This window comes from Heteronotia binoei, chromosome 4 (assembly GCF_032191835.1).
Source record: "Heteronotia binoei isolate CCM8104 ecotype False Entrance Well chromosome 4, APGP_CSIRO_Hbin_v1, whole genome shotgun sequence".
Taxonomy (NCBI): domain Eukaryota; kingdom Metazoa; phylum Chordata; class Lepidosauria; order Squamata; family Gekkonidae; genus Heteronotia; species Heteronotia binoei.
Genome location: NC_083226.1, coordinates 138,127,594 through 138,145,665, shown reverse-complemented (window position 1 = coordinate 138,145,665; position 18,072 = coordinate 138,127,594). Strand labels below are relative to the sequence as shown.

The window sequence follows — 18,072 nt, the reverse complement described above, 5'->3', positions numbered from 1 at the left end:
TTAATCCCTAGATATCGCCAAGACTTTTTCACCCACTTATAAGAAAAGTGAGATAAAATAGTTTGTTTCTTTGTGGGTGAAAGTACTATAGGGTATATCTCAGACTTTAAAAAATTAACAGTAAATCCAGAATGAATACAAAATTGATCAATTATTGCCTTTAATTTATTTAAGGAGACAAGGGGTTTACTAAATTAGAACATAAGAACATAAGAGAAGCCATGTTGGATCAGGCCAACGGCCCATCAAGTCCAACACTCTGTGTCACACAGTGGCAAAAAATGTTATATACACACATACACTGTGGCTAATAGCCACTGATGGACCTGTGCTCCATATTTTGATCTAAACCCCTCTTGAAGGTGGCTATACTTGTGGCCGCCACCACCTCCTGTGGCAGTGAATTCCACATGTTAATCACCCTTTGGGTGAAGAAGTACTTCCTTTTATCCGTTTTAACCTGTCTGCTCAGCAATTTCATCGAATGCCCACGAGTAAAACAAAGTATCATCTGCAAAGAGGCTAATTTTATGTGCTCTGTCTTTTAGAACAATGCCTTCCACTCCTGGGTCTTCTCTAACTGCATGAGCCAGTGGCTCTAACGACAATGCAAATAAAATTGGTGACAAAGGACAACCCTGCCTAGTACCTCTACCTAAAATTAAATTATCTATTCTGAATTGATTAATAGAAATTTTGGCATTTGGCGCGTTATATATGGCATCTATGGAGCGCATAAGTTGGGACCAAATTGCATAGAATTTAGAACTGATTTCAAAAAGGGGATTTCCAATTTGTCAAACGCTTTCTCAGCGTCTAGTGAGAGTATTAACGAGGGGATCTTAGATGACCTGCAATAGTGAATCAAATTGAGAGTTCTACGAACATTATCATTAATAGAACGACCCGGGATAAAGCCAGATTGGTCCCTACCAATGTACTGTGCAATGATCTTATTTAATCTTTCAGCTAAAATCGTAGAGAAAATTTTAAAATAGTGATTTAAAATAGAAATTGGACGATATGATGATGGGCTTAATTTATCTTTTCCTGTCTTGTGAATCACAATACATTTTGCTTTCTACCATGTTTTGGGTAAGGTACCAGAAGACATGATAAAATTTCAAGTAGTTAGTAAATGTTCCGCAATTTGAGTCTTAAAATGCTTATAAAATTCAGTTGGGAAGCCGTCCCTCCCAACAGTTTTATTATTTTTAATTTTAGCAATGGCCAAGTTCAGTTCACTCAGAGAAATCGGTTTATCTAAAAAGGAAGAATGCTCCTGTGATAAAACAGCTTTGAAATTAATAGATATTAAATAGTCAGAAATTAAGTTCACATTCGGATTAGAGGTGGTGTATAAGTTTTTATATAATTGAAAGAAGGAATCAGCCATATGTTTTGAGTTTGTCACCACCTGGCCAGTAGGAGATTTAATCGTGTGAATTAAAAATTTAGCTTTTTGGCGTGAAACCCTATACTTCAAAAATTTAAGTGACTTTGATGATCTAGTTATAAATTTTTGACGTAAAAACATATCTTTTTGAATCTGAGAGACTTCCAAAAGTTCTAATTTTTTCCGTTCTTGAGTTGGCTTCTTAAATGCTTTTTTGCCCCCATATTTCGTATACCTTTTCTCCAAAGCTGTAATTTTTGTTTGTATCTTAAGTATATTCTTTTGTGTCTCTTTCTTACATTTGGCTGCAATTGAAATTAATTTGCCTCTTATCACTGCTTTGAAAGCATCCCAGACATGGTCTTGGGAGACTCCACACATGGCGTTATAAGAAAAGTACTCTTTAATGTGCTGTTCTATCTCCTCTGAAATGATAATTTGTTAGCAGTAATTTATTTAATGTTCATCTGGGACCTTTTTCATCAGAGTTATGCAGAAATAAACCACAGGATACAAAAGCATGGTCCGATATCTTTATAGAATCAATCTTTGCATTAGAAAATTTGCCTGCTAGATTTCTTGAAGTGATTAGAAAATCAATTCTGGAGTATACTTCATGTACAGAGGAAAAATAGGTATACTCTTTGGTACCAGGGTTTAGAGTACGCAAAATATCAACCATGTTGTAAGTGCCTAGAACATTTTGTAAAGCGGTTGGTTTCAAAACAGAGTGAGATGATTTCCCCTGCTTGTGCGTTTTGTCATAGACCAGGTCAGCAATGATATTAAAATCACCTCCAACTATGATTTCCCCTTTTTGAAAAGAGCTTAGTTCATATAGCGTGTTTTTAATAAAATTGATTGGGGAATTGTTCGGCACATAAATTGAAGCAAGTGTAACTGGGGTGTTATTTAACATACCTTGAACAAAAATGTATCGCCCACAAGGATCTACCTGTTGATTGGCATTGGAACAGTGTATTTTTTTGAGATGAGAATCGCAACTCCCTTTGAATTAGACGTGCCTAAGGCTTGGAATGTTTGGGTAAACCATGGGGATTTCAGAAGTTGTTTGGCTTTGGACTTTCAATGGGTTTCCTGCAGAAAAACAATGTTAGCTCTTTCTTTATATAATACATTAGATATACGCCTGCATTTGATTTGGTTGTTAAGACCTTTGCAATTCCACGTTATAAACTTATAATGCTGAGACATTGGTATGAATTCTTGAGAACAAGTTTGAACCAAAACAAATCAAATAAAATCAATAAGTACAATACATACACAACACACTAAAAGTGAACACAGAACAAAAAATAGAGATTAATCTCTACCACTTAAGCCCTAATAAGGGCACAGGTATCAACTCTTTCTAAACTATTAACTTATAGGGAGTAGTCAGCTAATCTGCCTAATTTGAAACCTTCCTACACCTCCAGGGAGGCTCTAACCACCTGAATATGAACAAAACTTAACAAAACACCCCTTTCCCCCATTTCTTTTTATACTATACCGCAGACTGTACAGATATCCTCTCCACTGTTACAAATGAGAAACTCATTTCACAAAGTGTCAATTGGAATATACTTGGGTCCATTTCATATTAAAATTGGTCTTTATAAATATAAAGATGTCTATAGAGTATAAAGACCTAAAAATTAACAATAAATAGCTTTGGGTACCTTTATGTATAAAGATTTGCAATAATTAGATCTGTCTTGTACTTATTACCATTAAATCACAGTCCACTATTAATTCAGTGGTTATAAATTTAACTAACTTAACTTAAAATTTATTTTAGTGTTATAAGAAATATATAAATTAATTTGTGAGTTAATGCCCCCCTTTAAGTAATCAATTAAATAGTAAACTTGTATTTCAGCCTTAGCTAACCTCTTCATGTACACAATTTAAAGTATTAGTTGTAACTTTCTGTCTAAGAATTCATTGTGTATTATAAGTTCCTAAAAATTACTATAATAAAATTCATAAGGGCAATTATAATTGAATTCATAACCAAGTATACTATAAGTGCTGTTACCTCGTGATCTAAAGAGAAATTCATTCATAAATAAACAAATTTAAAATAATAGTGCAATAGTATTAAATCATTAACTGGATTTCATTAACAGTGTAAACTAGCTGTAACCCCCTAGCTTGGTATAAAAGTTCATAATCCAAGAAGCAGTCTTATATAAACATTAAAACCCCTAATACATTTCATTAATTAAATCTATCAGTAGTATTAGAATTAACGAAATAAACCCTAAAGTTAGGCTAAACAGAGTTAACAAGGTTAATTAAAATTATAAATAAAGGCATTTTTAATTGAATTCATAACCAAGTAAACTATAAGTGCTGTGTTCCCTAGTGTTCTAAAGAAAAATTCATTCATAAATAATCAACTTTATAATAATAGATAATAGTGCAATAGTATTAAAACATTAACTGGAATTCATTACAGTGTAGACTCACTGTATCCACCTAGCTTGGTATAAAAGTTCATAATCCAAGAAGTATCCTTATGTAAACATTAAGAACCCTAATAAATTTCCTTAATTAAATATGTCAGTAATATTAGTATTAACAAGATAAACCCTAAAGTTAAACTGAACAAAGTTAGCTAGGTTAATTAAAATTATAGATAAGAAAATATATCAGTGATTATAAATTCAGAATATGTGATGTATCATTCATTAATTATTTAACACTCTATAAAACTTGTTTTGTCCTATAAAAGAACTTGAAACATGAATGTTTGACTCCAATGTTTGTGTCATGGCAACTCTGTAATCTCAATTACATAAGGTCAAACGGTGATGTTGAATAACCTATTTAAATAAAAAAACTGAGTTCAAGTAGCTTCAGGCATGTGTGGTTCCTCTGCTATGGAAGCATCAGCACCCAGATCTTCCTCTTCTCGTTAGTTTTAAGTTCAAATTTTGAAGAAGTAACTTCCCTGTAGTGATGTTTGAAGCCTTAAACAGCGTGCCTCCTTTATACACTAGGATGTCTGAGACAGGGCTTCAACGAAACTTAATGTTAGCATGGTACAACTTTGAAGCAAAAAACTTTAGGCTCCTCCACTTCTCTAACGCTTTTGCTGGTAGGTCTAGTAGCACAATCACTTTCTGACCTTCAAACAAAAAATAGCCTTGCAATCGGGCTTCCTTCAGAATTTTTTCCCTTGTCTTGGGGTAGAGAAACTGCACCAAAATATCCCGCAGTTTTTCTTTGCTCGCCAATAATAACGGTCCAAGTCTCTGTGCTTTAGCAATGGCCGGAGACGCACCACCTTCTTGTTTAAAAACCCGTGTTAACCATTGTGACATGAAAGCAGCTAGATCTATATTCTCCTCCACACCCTGTCTGATCCCTCGAAATTTTAAATTCAGGGCTCTCCAGCGATTTTCCAGTGATATTATTGTAGTGTTGAGTAAAGAATCTTGCTTTTAACTGCTTTACTTCTTTTTTCAAAGATAGATTTTTCAGCTGAGCATTCTGCCATTTTCGAAGTGACTTCTAGTTCACTACCCACTTCATCAATACCTTTGTTAAGAGGGGCCAACAGGGCTTCCACTGTTTTTGTAAAATAAGTGTGAATATCCTCTCTCAGCATATTCAGATCTCTTCTACAAATTGGGCCCTCTTCCCCCTCCTCCTGTGAGCTATCAGTTAGATTTTGCCCGGGGGCCATTTTGGGATCCGCAGAGGGAGAACAGCCTGTTTGAATAGAGGGAGATCCCGGTATGAAAAAGTCTCTTACCAATTGTGAAGGTTCTATTGTGGATTTCCCCCCATTTTTGATCTTGGCTTTCGCTGTGGATTTAGCTTTGAGAGATTTTCCCATCTGCAAACGATTTTAAGTCCGCGTTGTAACCGAAGCGCCCAGATTTAGCAGGGGGAAAGTCAGAGCTTCACTTGAACACGTCCGCCATAGCTCAGCGATGCCCAGCCCCCCTAGAGAGTCCTTCTAAAAGACCTTGCACATAGGTTCCCTCTATGCCCGTATCTTTGATAGCCTTTCTAATTTCACTCAAAACAGAGTAGGGCAACGCAGATGTTGCCCATCCTCATTCTGTGCGTATGTTACTGGGTGTACTGATAAAAAGTCAGCCAGCTCTTCCCCTGTCAATGCACCCTTGTCCTGTTCCTGTCGTACCTTTTTTTGGAAAGCACTCTCCACAGGTTTTTGTTCCTCCTGTCCAGTATCTGCCAGAGGGACAGGAGGAGTGGTTGTTGGTGTAAGTCTGCTGTGAAGCATGCTTAGATTGTGTGCATCTAGAATGGCAGGTCTGATCACATGACTGATATAAGCTATGCAATCAGAACAAGGCAAAACTGGATACTTACAGTGAGTCACAATGAGTCAGCAGTATGACCTGATTGGCTGACTGGACTATATCTATGGCTGAGTGTTCAGTGTGCTTATCTCTTGTTTTGGACAGAAGACTTGCGAAGCACTTTGACTCTCAGGACTATTTTTGTAAATATTTCACCTCTGTATATATTTCTGTATAATACACCGTTTGCACTAAAGAAACTGGTGTGTGGCTCTTCTTACTGGTGTTCCTGTCGAAGGAGACTTCACGCTGTGGTCTGAGAGTATTCAGCACATGCTCCAGAGAGTGTTCGGCACAGTGGTAGCAAAAGGATGCAACTGAACAGTAGAATAGGAGGGAGGCGACTGAGTGCTAGGTTGAGAGGGGGAAAGAGTGTTGGGACCATAGGTACCATGATAACAGTGGAACCACAACTGTAGGGTTTCCACCGGAGCTCGTGGTTCAGCATGAAGACCTGTGCCAATTCTCTGCCAGTCAGATACCCTGAGGGACCCGCCCTCCGGGTACCAAGGGCATTGCTGCCCGATTTCTTTTACCAGTCCCTGAACTTTAGATTCAGAACTAGCCTGCCCCACCTTTCTAAGGAAATAGGTCAATTCTCTGGTGTGTGCTTTCTGTCTCTGAGAAAGCGAAGCCCCCATACTCAACCTGAAGGGGATTTCCGAAGGAATGAAAAAGGTGCACCAAAGTCTGTTCCAGACGGAGTGAGTAGGGAGTGGTCCCTGTTCCCGGGCGCCACATGTAGCAAAGAACGAGTCAAGCAGTCAGTCTTCAGGTCACGGCATGAGCTGACCTGCTAGGGTCTTCCCCTAGCCTTTTATTGAGTCATACAAGATAATCATGAATTATTGTCTGAGGTGGATAGCTGATATGTACAAAACTGTTTGGTCAGAGCATGGTACGTGCTCGAGAGCAGAGACCAGCTAATCATGTTTACTGAGATTAGCATTTTTCCATGAGCATACACAAAGTTCAGCTGTACCCTGCTTCTTATTAACCAGTCGGGTGTGCCTGGAAAGGTCAAGGAGCAAGGTAGAGCCACTTCATGTTACAATTTCACTTTCTTGCCCTCGCAGTGGGCCTACCATGTCCCTGCTCTTTTTCTTACTCTGAACATAAGAAAAGAACCCTTTTGTTGTTTTTAGCATCTTTGGCCAGCCTAACTTTTTCTCTACAAGCCTTGGTGCTTTGTTTATATTCATCCTTGATTATAAGGCCCTCCTTCCAATTCCTAAAGGAATCTTTTTTATTTCTCAAGTCTTTAGAGAGACTTGAGAAATAAAATACATGATTTGTGAAACAAATTCAAAACAAACAGAAGGACTGCGCTCTCTTCCTCTCTCACACACTTCACATACTCACTGGGAAGAGCCACGTGGTTTTGCTTGCTTGCCCCACCTCAAGCAGCTTTCGTCCTGCTGAGATTTAAAGGCACATAGTTTGCAAGCTCTTTCTAAAATGGCTTGCCAAAATTTAAAGGTTCATCGTTGTTGGGGTGGGGCATCCCGGTAAGATCCTGCAAAATTGCCCAGATCTGAGAGCTTACAGGCCTAGCATTCTTGTATTTGCTTAAACATCCATGAGGCACGCTCACAAAAATCTCAAAGACTTCTGGAATATTCTGTTCAAAAAGTTTCACTTTCATTTGTACTGCTTGCCCCCCCCTCTTCACACTTAGCTCCTAATATTTCTACCTTTGTATCTATTCCATCCCAAAATAATCTTCTGTTCATTGAGCTTCTTGAAACATAGCAGTTAAGAGTTGTGTGTACATAGATTGCAAAGAAACAATAGAATTGAGGTCTCTTCCTCAACAGTATATGTTTTGAAAAACACGAGATATGTGTTAAAAATAATTTTGCTGTTAAGAAGAGGCATCTTTGCAGTCACAAATTCGCAGTTTTGAGAACTGAAACCAAGCATCTATGATGGTATCTTCTAAATTGGAAAATTGTGCAAAATAATCTTACAGAAACCTCTGGGACAAAATGACATTGGGGTCATAATAAATGAATTAATAGAATTCATTTACAAAATATTGTAAGCCAAAATGCCCTCAAAACGAGGTTGGGGAATTAGTTAGGTGGGCACCTGGCTCACTAGGAATCTTTTTACCAATATATACCAGGCTCAACCATCCAGAGGGTAATGCTCAATAAAAAGGACTCTAATTTAATAAAAACCAATTGTAATTTATTTAGAATAATAGTTCTTCCACACAAGATAAAACTACAATACAATCACATATTCACACAGGCCTAAGAAACACAGATAGATTGATAGGGGAACATATAAGGGTAAACAGACAGGGTAATATTTACCATCGTAGTCTTCGAGGAAGGTTCCAATGGCGACATAAGAGGACAGGGGAGATGGACCCAAAACTGTGGCCAGAATTGGGGATGGATCTAGACAGCGGAACTGGGATACTGTTAGATGCACACATGAGTGGAGTTGGGTCAGAGGTTAAATAGGCTCCCTTAGACCCCTTAGGGGGATGGGAGGCGACGGGGAGGAGAGATGGGAGGCTCTGTGATGACCATGAAGGCTGGACATTAGCAGAGCCAATGGTGAGTCCTTTGGTGACATCCAGTTGGGTGTCAGCTTTAACCAATGAACTTCACCTCCATCCTGGGCAACCTGGAAACTTCCAGGTTGCGACAAGGCCTGGGGCGGCTCCAAGGGTGTCAGTATGGAAATGGCTAGGTACTTGGGATTAAGTGGGCTTATCTGGGAAGGTGACAATAGGGAATCAATATTGACCTAGGTATCCCCGGTGTGGACAAAAGACTTAGTTGTGACAGGAGATGTTCTTCCTCTTTTCTCATCATCTTCTGAGCTGCCGTCTTTGTTCTGGGTTTCGTTAGACAAAAGGTTTGAGTGGTCTGGCAGGGTATGCTTGGATAAGCTTGATCGCCTTATGCAAAAGCTGAAGCAGATGCTGGAGATGGAATCAGGAAAGCAAGATGGATTCTGGTAGTGTTAGCCTTTGGTTCATGGAAACAGGCTGGAAACATGGTTGCCTGGCTTCTTCCACTGCAGCGGCCAAGACTGGGCACACAAGGAGCAGAGTTCTGGCTAATACGCATCCAGAGGTGTAGAATGCAAAGCTGCTACATAAGCCTTAGAAGCTGTGGGCAAAGTCCACTTCTTAGAGCAGATGTGTGAGAGTCAAATCTCCAGGCACCCTGGCAACCATACTGGTGATCACGATGTCCATATGTATGAAAAGTAGGGGGCTTTCCTTACAATATTTTAAACATTACATTAATACACAATCTCATAATTCCTTATTTCATGATGAAAAACCTTTGGGCTTTAATGCAGGGGTGTCAAACTCATTTGTTATGAGGACTGGATCTGACATAAATGAGACCTTGCTGGGCTGGGCTATATGTGTCATAGAATGTAATGCCAAGTGGTAGAGATATAAACTTTATAAAAAGCCAATTAAAATTTTAAAAACATCATTGATTTTTATCCACCCTGAGTGAAGCTATGCCATAATTCAACATAAGATTTTCTCATATTACCTTAGTAAAGTTTCAGTGCTTCTGCACTTAGAGTTGACAACTTATTATTGGTTATTTTAATTTGGGACACTTCAATGCCACCTCTCTAGGAACCTGGAAACATGCTTATGGTCGCCATGGTCCATTGTGTTCTGGTTATATACATCCTTAGTGTTAAATTTATATAGTAATATTTTGTAAAAACCTAGAAAAAATTTAAAAAATGAGAAAGATGCAGTCCTAGTGTGTATTATGTATAAGAAATATATCCTCTACTGGATTCCAATAACCTTATGTTACAAAATTTTCAAAAATCCGAATGTGTGTACTTCTTACTGATTTATTTTCCTGGATGTTTCAGATCCCAGCATTTTATTTTTCAGCATTCTCTTTTGTCTTCACCCTCATAATAAAATTGGCGTGAAATTTGAAATTATCAACTGTATGTGAACACTTATTTTGGTTTCCTCATTGTTATATGTTCCCCAGAGAGAACTGCAATCAAGCTCTCAAAATCTTTTGACTGTCCCTGGTTAAAAGAGTCTAGGCTTAACTCCACCAGAGAAAGAGCCTTCTCGGTTGCGGCCCCAATACTTTTTAATACCCTCCCAGAAGCCATCAGAGCCCTGCGGGACTTATCGCAGTTCTGCAGGGCCTGCAAGACTGAACTGTTTTGGATGGCATATAACATCTAATGGGAAAGGACATCTGGATCTATCACACTTTAGTGCTTAATTGCCTAGGATCTGTACGCGCTGAGACAGGAAAATATTATCTGCCTGAAGTAGCACCATTGCAATTTATTTAATTGTTTGATTGTTTTAATATTGCTCATTTATTGTGTATTTTATGCTGTTAGCCGCCTTGAGCCTGCATAGAATGGGTGGGATATAAATATAATGTAAATAAAATGAAATAAATAAAATATTGTGCTATCTCTTCTTTTTATAGAAACGAAGATCTGAAACAAATGTTGGAAAGCAGTAAAGATTCTTCTAAGCTAGATGCTATGAAGAGGATAGTTGGGGTATGTTGATCAGTATTTTTACATTGATAGTTCTGAATATGAGGTTTTTGGTACATAAATATATACACAATTTAATCTTTCCAGGTTTTAGCCATAAAATGATATTTCAAAAAGTTCATTACTGGGTAAAATATATCTTTCAATCTGCGTAAATATGCAGTACTTCTGATAAGTGGTGTGAAGAAAATTTTATCATAAGTGATAAAGCTTTCTTCCTTCCCTTTCTGCTGTATGTAAAAATTTCTTGGGAAAAACAATGAACAGATGTGGCTTGGGTTTTTTTTGTCTGTATGTTGTCCTGCAGTGTGTCTTGATGTTGGACATTTAGATTTTGTATTATTCCTGTTGATTGGACTTCTGTAGTTTTCAAAATCAATGATCCCTTTTGAATATTAGGGAAAAGATTGGTCCATTCTCTGCTCCCAGCCATATCACAAACCACTTCTGAAACTTTTTTTGTTCCATAACTAGTTTTCATGTGGTGTGAGGTGCTGCGATTCAGGACTCAAAAGTTCTTAAGTACCCTTGTGTGTGTGAAGCTAGTTGTGTGGCTTCTTTGGATTTTGGTTGTAGAATATGAATTATTGGGAATAAGACCCATTGTGGGAATAGTTACAATGGGTTCTAGGGTCAATTTGCTGTAGCGTCATAGCATGATGACAATCATGCAGATGCTGAAGTGCAGCATTAATTTTGCCTGCAGTGCGTTGTTGTTTCCTTTTCCTGTTGTATTCAGCCTTGCAGTATTTAGCATCAGTATATGTTTGTGGTGCAAATTTTTTTGGGGGGGTGGGTGGGGCTGGCCTGGTTGTGTTAAGGTATACTGTAGAGTATGTAGCTCAAGGTGGTGGTTTTCTGTAGGGGAATTTCTAGGAATTTCCCACCAACCTGGAGCTGGCAGCCCTAGTCAGGACTGGCCCCAATGAGTTCTCTCTCAAACCCAAAATAGGTCTGGAAAGGGCCTCCTCCCCTCGCCTTTCACTGACAGAACCAAGCTTGAAATACTATAATTGCCTAGCAGCAGCCACTGAGGGAAAATGGAGGACCCAGCAGGATGGGCCAATTGGATGTGAAGGCAGCTTCCCCAATGGCCCAGTCCTCGTCTGTCCTGAGGCTGGAAGGTGGGGTTGCTCTCCAGGGAGGCTGAGTGACACACGGGTCAGCCCACTGAGTGGGAGGGTAGGTGAGTCATTGCTAAGATGGCTTGCCTTTTATATCTATAGTATTAGCTAGCATTAGTTAGCTATATATCTGTAGTATGATATCTATAGTATTAGCTAATCTATAGTATTAGCCAGTATGATATGTGTTGCTTTGGTGGTTTCACTGGTTACATGGTTGATTTTGGGCACGCTTCAAGGTGCTGGTTGTTATCTTTAAAGCTCTTAATGGACTGGGGCCCGTACATTAGTGGACCACATTTTTCTATATGATCCCTTGTAATAGCTACGGTCATACACAAACTAAGGCACCTCACTGTGTTCAAGGAGTATGTTCATTTTCAGCGGCCATACCAATGTTTTGGGACAGCCTGCCGGATATGGTACAGAAAGCTCCCTCCCCACATAGAAGGTGCAGAGCTGAATTATTTCAGTGTGCCTTTGGTGAAAGTAAATAATGAATGTCTCCAGTTGGCAGCTGGTAGAAATATATGTTGCCAGTGTTGTAGTTAACTTAATGTTCTTTATTTTATGTGTGTTCCCTATGTTTTTAACTGTGTATGTTTATATTAAATAAATGAAAATGTGTTAAAGACCAATAATGCAAAATCTATTAGTTACAGTTAGCCTGAGGAATAGGATACAGTAGTTAAAACCTGCATCAAGGATTTCAGAACATTGTCCTAGACTTGCTCAAATTAAGTTGCGTAGCCTTTGCTCACAGGGTAGTCTTGCTCAGTATCTTTGCACATGTACAGAGAATGTGAACAGAATTCTAAGTTAATTTTGTCAGTGCAAAAGACATGTGGGTTTCATGACCCAAGGTTTTAGAATATGCTCCAAAGTTCAGTTTAGTTACTGGCTAATCTTACATTTGTTATAGCAATATTTTAATTGATAAGTTTGTTCAACAGATAGAGAACCCAAATAGCCCAGTTTGGCCTGAGTTTCTCAGGGCTTGAGAGCTAAGCAGGTTTTTTTTTTTTAATTCGTTAATGTGATTTCTATCCCACCCTTCCTGCTGAAATGGGCTCAGGGCAGGTTACAACATAAAACCATAACATGAGAATACACAATGTAAGAAATTGTTTCTAAGAATCTAAAATGACAGCCATTTAAAACTATTAAATAACATTTGAAAACATTAAGAGGGCAGACATGGTTTCCATGGGTCTGGTCAGATGTTTAACTGGTCAGGTTGGCCTCAGTCAGTACTTGGATGGGAGATCATAAAGGAAGACAGTAGTTACTACATGGAGGAAGGTGATGGTTTGGGTGATGGCAAACGAGCCTCTGCTCATTTCTTCTCTTGAACAATCCATGGTTGGGGTTGCCATGAGTTAATTGCAACTTAATGGCACATTCTTATTCTTCAATAAATACTTGAATTTCAAAATGGGATTTCCCCCCCTTCTTTAGGTTGATTTTTAAATCTTCTCCTTTTAAACCTCAGTCATGGGAGTGGCTAAGGAATTTAGCGTGTTCTTGCAAAATAAAAGTAATTGAGAGAACTGCATAATATTTTTATGAGGGATAGAACCCATTCTGATGTGACAATGCTAAAACTTATGTCTCCAGAATACATTGTATGCCATCATAAGAAGAGCCCTGCCAGAAGAGTGGTCCATTTTGTCCAGCATTCTGCCTTCACACAGTTTTCAACCAGTTCCTCTATCAACCAGTTCCTTCAAGCTCTTCCCCTAACATTGCTTCCTGGCACTGATATTCAGAGGTTTAGTGCCTCTGAACACAGAGGTTCCCTTTAGTCACCATGACTAGCAGCCACTGTGCCTATGGCTATCTCCACATCCTCTGGCAGTGGATTCCCATTTAATCTTTCACTGTGTGAAGAAGTATTTCCTTTTGTCCATCCTGAATCTACTGCCTATCAGCATCATTGGATGCCCTTGAGGTTAGAATTTTGAGAGAGGAAGAAAAAACTTCTGTTTGTCAACTTTCCTCATCCTGTTCACAATTTTTTAGGGTGGTGATTGGGAGTGAACTGTCCCAGAGGTATCTGCTTATATGCGGGGTGCCACAGGGGGTGGTGCTTTCCCAGATGTTATTCAACATCTACATGTGCCCCCTTGCCCAGATTGCCCGGATGTATGGATTGGGTTGTCACCAATATGCTGATGACACCCAATTCTTTCTACTGATGGACAGCTGGCTGTGTCCCAGAAAATCTGGACCTGGTGTTGCAAGCTGTGGCAGGATGGCTCAGGCTGAGAGTCTGAAGTTGAATCCAGTGAAGACAGAGGTCCTTTGCCTGAGTCGTGGTGGTCTGGGCAGGGAAATCCCCTACCAGCATTTGACGGTGTGCCATTAAAAATGGCATGCAAGGTCAAGAGTTTAGGAGTGCTACTGGAGCCTTCCCTGTCAATGGACGCCCAGATAGCAGCCACTGCTAAATCTGCTTTTTTTCATCTTAGGCGGGTGAGGCAGTTGGTACCCTTCCTGGAGTGCGGTGACCTGGCAACAGTGATCCATGCAACGGTCACCTCAAGGCTGGACTACTGTAATGCCCTCTACATGGGGCTGCTCCTGTGCCAAACCCGGAAACTACAGCTAGTGCAGAACGCAGCGGCCAGGCTGTTATTTGGGCTGCCCAGATGGGAGCACATACAGCCGAGGCTGCGGGAACTGCACTGGCTGCCAATAGTGTACTGGATTCGTTACAAGGTGCTGGTTATTACCTTTAAAGCCCTATATGCCTACCTTAGGGACCGTCTCTCCCCCTATATTCCCCAGATGGTTTTAATGTATGATTTATAATATAGGACTTATAATGTATAATTTATAATATCTATGTATGATTTATAATATGCATTGTTTTAATTGTTGAAGTGTTTTTATGTTGTGAGCCGCCCTGAGCCTGCTTCGGCGGAGAGGGCGGGATATAAATTAAATATTATATTATTATTATAAACCTCTGACATATTTTACCTTAGTTATGTCTGTTCTAAATTAAGAAGTCCCAGAATCTTCAGCCACCCCCCCACCCCTGCCCCGAGTTATCGTGGTTGCCATCATCTTTACTTTTTCCAGCCCTGTGATGTCCTTATTTTGATATGAAGAAGAAGAAGAAGATGATGATATTGGATTTATATCCCGCCCTCCACTCCGAAGAGTCTCAGAGCGGCTCACAATCTCCTTTACCTTCCTCCCCCACAACAGACACCCTGTGAGGTGGGTGGGGCTGGAGAGGGCTCTCACAGCAGCTGTCCTTTCAAGGACAATCTCTGCCAGAGCTATGGCTGACCCAAGGTCATGCTAGCAGGTGCAAGTGGAGGAGTGGGGAATCAAACCCGGTTCTCCCAGATAAGAGTCCGCGCACTTAACCACTACACCAAACTGGCTCTCTCTGATATGGTGATCAGAACAGCACACAGTATTCCAAATAAGACCACACCATAGTTCTGTACAGAGGTATCATATAAGAGCCTTTTTATTTTCAGTCTTTTTTATAATACTCTCCAGCATAGAGTTTATCTTTTTCATCACTGCAGCACACTGGGTTGACACTTTCATTGAGTTGTCTTCTACAACCCTGTAATCTTGTTCCCCCTTGGTGGCAGCAAGTTCAGACCCCATTAGCCTATACTTGGAGCTGGGATTTTTTTGTCCCTGTGTGCACCTGAACTTCATCTGCCGTATTGTTGCCCAGTCACCCAGTTTGTGGAGATCCTCTTGGAGCTCTTCAGTCACCCCTCATTTTCACCATCCTGAATAATTTTCTGTTATTGCAAACTTTGACCACTATACTATTAATTTGTAAACAAAAATAATACTGATCCTCGTGAGGCCCCAGTGCTTCCTTCCCTCCATTGAGAGAACTGTCCATTTATTCCTACTCTTTGTTTCTTGTCATTGAACCATTTTTTTATCCATAAGAGAACCTGTTGTCATATCCCATGACTGCTAAGTTTACTGAGAAGTCTTTGGTAAGGTATCTTGTCAGAAACCTTTTGATATGCAAAATAGATAATGTCTACTTGGTCACTATAGTCTACATACTTGTTCACTTCCTCTAGATATTCCAAAAGATAGGTGAGGCAGGACTTCCCTGTACAGAAGCCATGCTGATTTTTCTTCAGCAGGATTTGAGTGTTGTCTGCATGCTTATTCTCTTCCTCCTAGACTTGCTGCTTTCCAGTCTTCTGGTATAGTGACTGCATTTAGTGATAGGTTATATATATAGGTTAGTAGATTCAGCTATCTTACATTTGAGCTCCCTAAGAACTCTTGGACACATGCCATCAAGACATAGTGACTTACCAATTTTTAATTTCCTCTGACTCTGTTCTTCAGGCTCTCTTTTCTGTGGCATGGCACACGCCTCACACTTTCCACAGTGAATACAGCAGTAAAAAGTTTATTGAGCTTCTCTGCCATCTCCCATTTTTCTGTAGCCATACCTTTATTCCTTATTCATCCAAAGGCCCAATAGCTTCTCTGGCTGTTTTTTTGTTCCAGATATATTTAAAGAAATCTTTATTGTTGATGCTTTTAGCAACCTGCTTTTCAAATTCTTTTTTTGCATGTGTAATTATTGACTTGAATTTATTTTGCCAGAACCTGTGGTTCTTTCTGTTGAATTCATTGGGGCACACTTTTTAAACAAAGCCTCTTTTTGTAGCTTCCTTTTTTTTTTTCCCAGAAAAAGTTTTTATTAAGAAACAAGTACAAACAAACACAAATACAATCAACCCCACAAACTTGCCAAATACACTCCCAAGCACCTTGTACATGATACATTCCAAAAATCACAATACTTTCTAAACAGATCTATGTGAGGTACAACAGGATACAACCATACCACCTACTACAACCACCCACCATACACATAGGGAGATGAAGAGGATTTTGAAAAGGAAAAAACAGTACTATTACTCCATACCAAAACCTTTCCTTTTAACCCATTCATAGATAGGGTCCCATTCCTCCTGACATTTTTGCACATTACCGTCTCTTAATCTTGTGGACATTAAGTCAGATTCTGCGACATCTAGCAGCTTGTTGATAAATTCGTCTCTATGAGGGTTTTTGTCATTCTTCCAATACTTGGCATAAAGTATTCTAGCGATAGTAACTATATACAATAAAAGTTTCAGCTTTGTCATAGGAAGGTTTTGTCTGCAGATATTTAAAAGGTATAAATCTGGAACATGATTAATTTGTATTTTCAAGATTTTTTGGGCCCAAGTATTGACTTGGGCCCAATATTTTCTAGCACGTTTGCATTGCCACCATATATGAAACAGCGAGCCTTTAGCTTCTTGGCACTTCCAACATTTATTAGAATATGTGGGATAAATTCTAGCCAATCTGTCCGGTGTAAGATACCATCTATACACCATTTTATATAGATTTTCTTTAAGGTCCGCCGGTTTTATTAATTTTAAGTTCTGTTTCCATAGTTTTTCCCATTCATCCAGGTCTATGTTATAGCCAAAATCTTTCAGCCAACGGATCCATGTTTCTTTCACAACTTCATCTTGCATTTTAACTTGTAATAGCCAATCATACACTTTAGAAATTATCTTCTGTTTAGATTCTAAAATAAGATCTAATTCAATTGGTTTATTCGAGAAACCCTTTTCCTTGTCTTTCTGAAAACATGATTTAAGTTGACACTGTAGCCACCAATTTAATTTGGAGAGCTCTTCCTCAATCAGTTCATTCTGGTTATTCAGTAGATAAGCATAATCTTGCGGATTGTCCCAATTATACAAATTAGGATGAGTAAACGCTTCTATCGGGGATAGCCACTTTGGGGTATAAGGATAGTGCGCTTTAATTTCCGCCCAGGTCTTGTACAAAGATCTTCTTATTTCATGTCTAAAAAAACGGCCAGTTTTTACAGGAGTACGATACCACATATAATTATGCCAGCCTTCTCCTAGGCCCGCACCCTCAATGGTCAATAGTCTTTTATTGTCTAGCTTACACCAAGCTCTCAACCATGCAATACAGCAAGCCTTGTAGTACAGAGTCCAATCTGGGAGGGTTAGACCACCTCTTAGTTTACTATCTTGTAAAACCTTCAATTTTATTCTGGGCTTCTTGCCTTGCCAAATAAACGTCTTAGTCATAGAATTGAGTTGTTGAAAAAATAATTTAGGTAGCATAATGGGGATTGTTTGGAAGAGAAATAAGATTCTTGGAGGAACATTCATTTTTATTGTAGCAATTCTACCTAGGAAAGAAATTTGAAGGTCTTTCCAAGTAATTAAATCATTACGAATTCCTTTCAATATTTTTTCATAGTTGTCTCTATACAAAGTCTTTAAGTCACTTGTCAAGTAAATTCCGAGATATTTTATCTTTATTTCATGCTTGAATCCTGAAAGCTGCTGAAGAGTTTCAATTTGAGCTTTCTCCATATTTTTTGTTAAAATTTTTGTCTTAGAAACATTCAGTTTAAAACCAGATATGTCTCCAAAGTCTCTCAATCTTTGCTTCAGAAGAGCTATTGAAGAAATAGGCTGTTCCAAAATAAACACTAAATCATCCGCGAACGCCAAAGTCTTGAATTCTACATTGTTTATTCTGGTCCCTTGAATTTGGGTGTCCTCTCTAATCTTCTTAATTAAAGGTTCTAACATCAAAATAAAAAGCAAGGGAGATAGCG

At 39.0% G+C, this 18,072-nt stretch overlaps 1 protein-coding gene across 1 annotated transcript in view; it reads left to right on the top strand.

Moving 5' to 3' along the window:
- AP3B1 (adaptor related protein complex 3 subunit beta 1) overlaps window positions 1–18,072 on the top strand; it is a 364,644-nt gene that overhangs the window by 45,504 nt on the left and 301,068 nt on the right. The window contains exon 2 of the mRNA XM_060235861.1: window positions 10,203–10,278. Within this exon, the coding sequence (XP_060091844.1) occupies window positions 10,203–10,278 (76 nt within the window). The remainder of the gene's footprint in view (window positions 1–10,202; window positions 10,279–18,072) is intronic.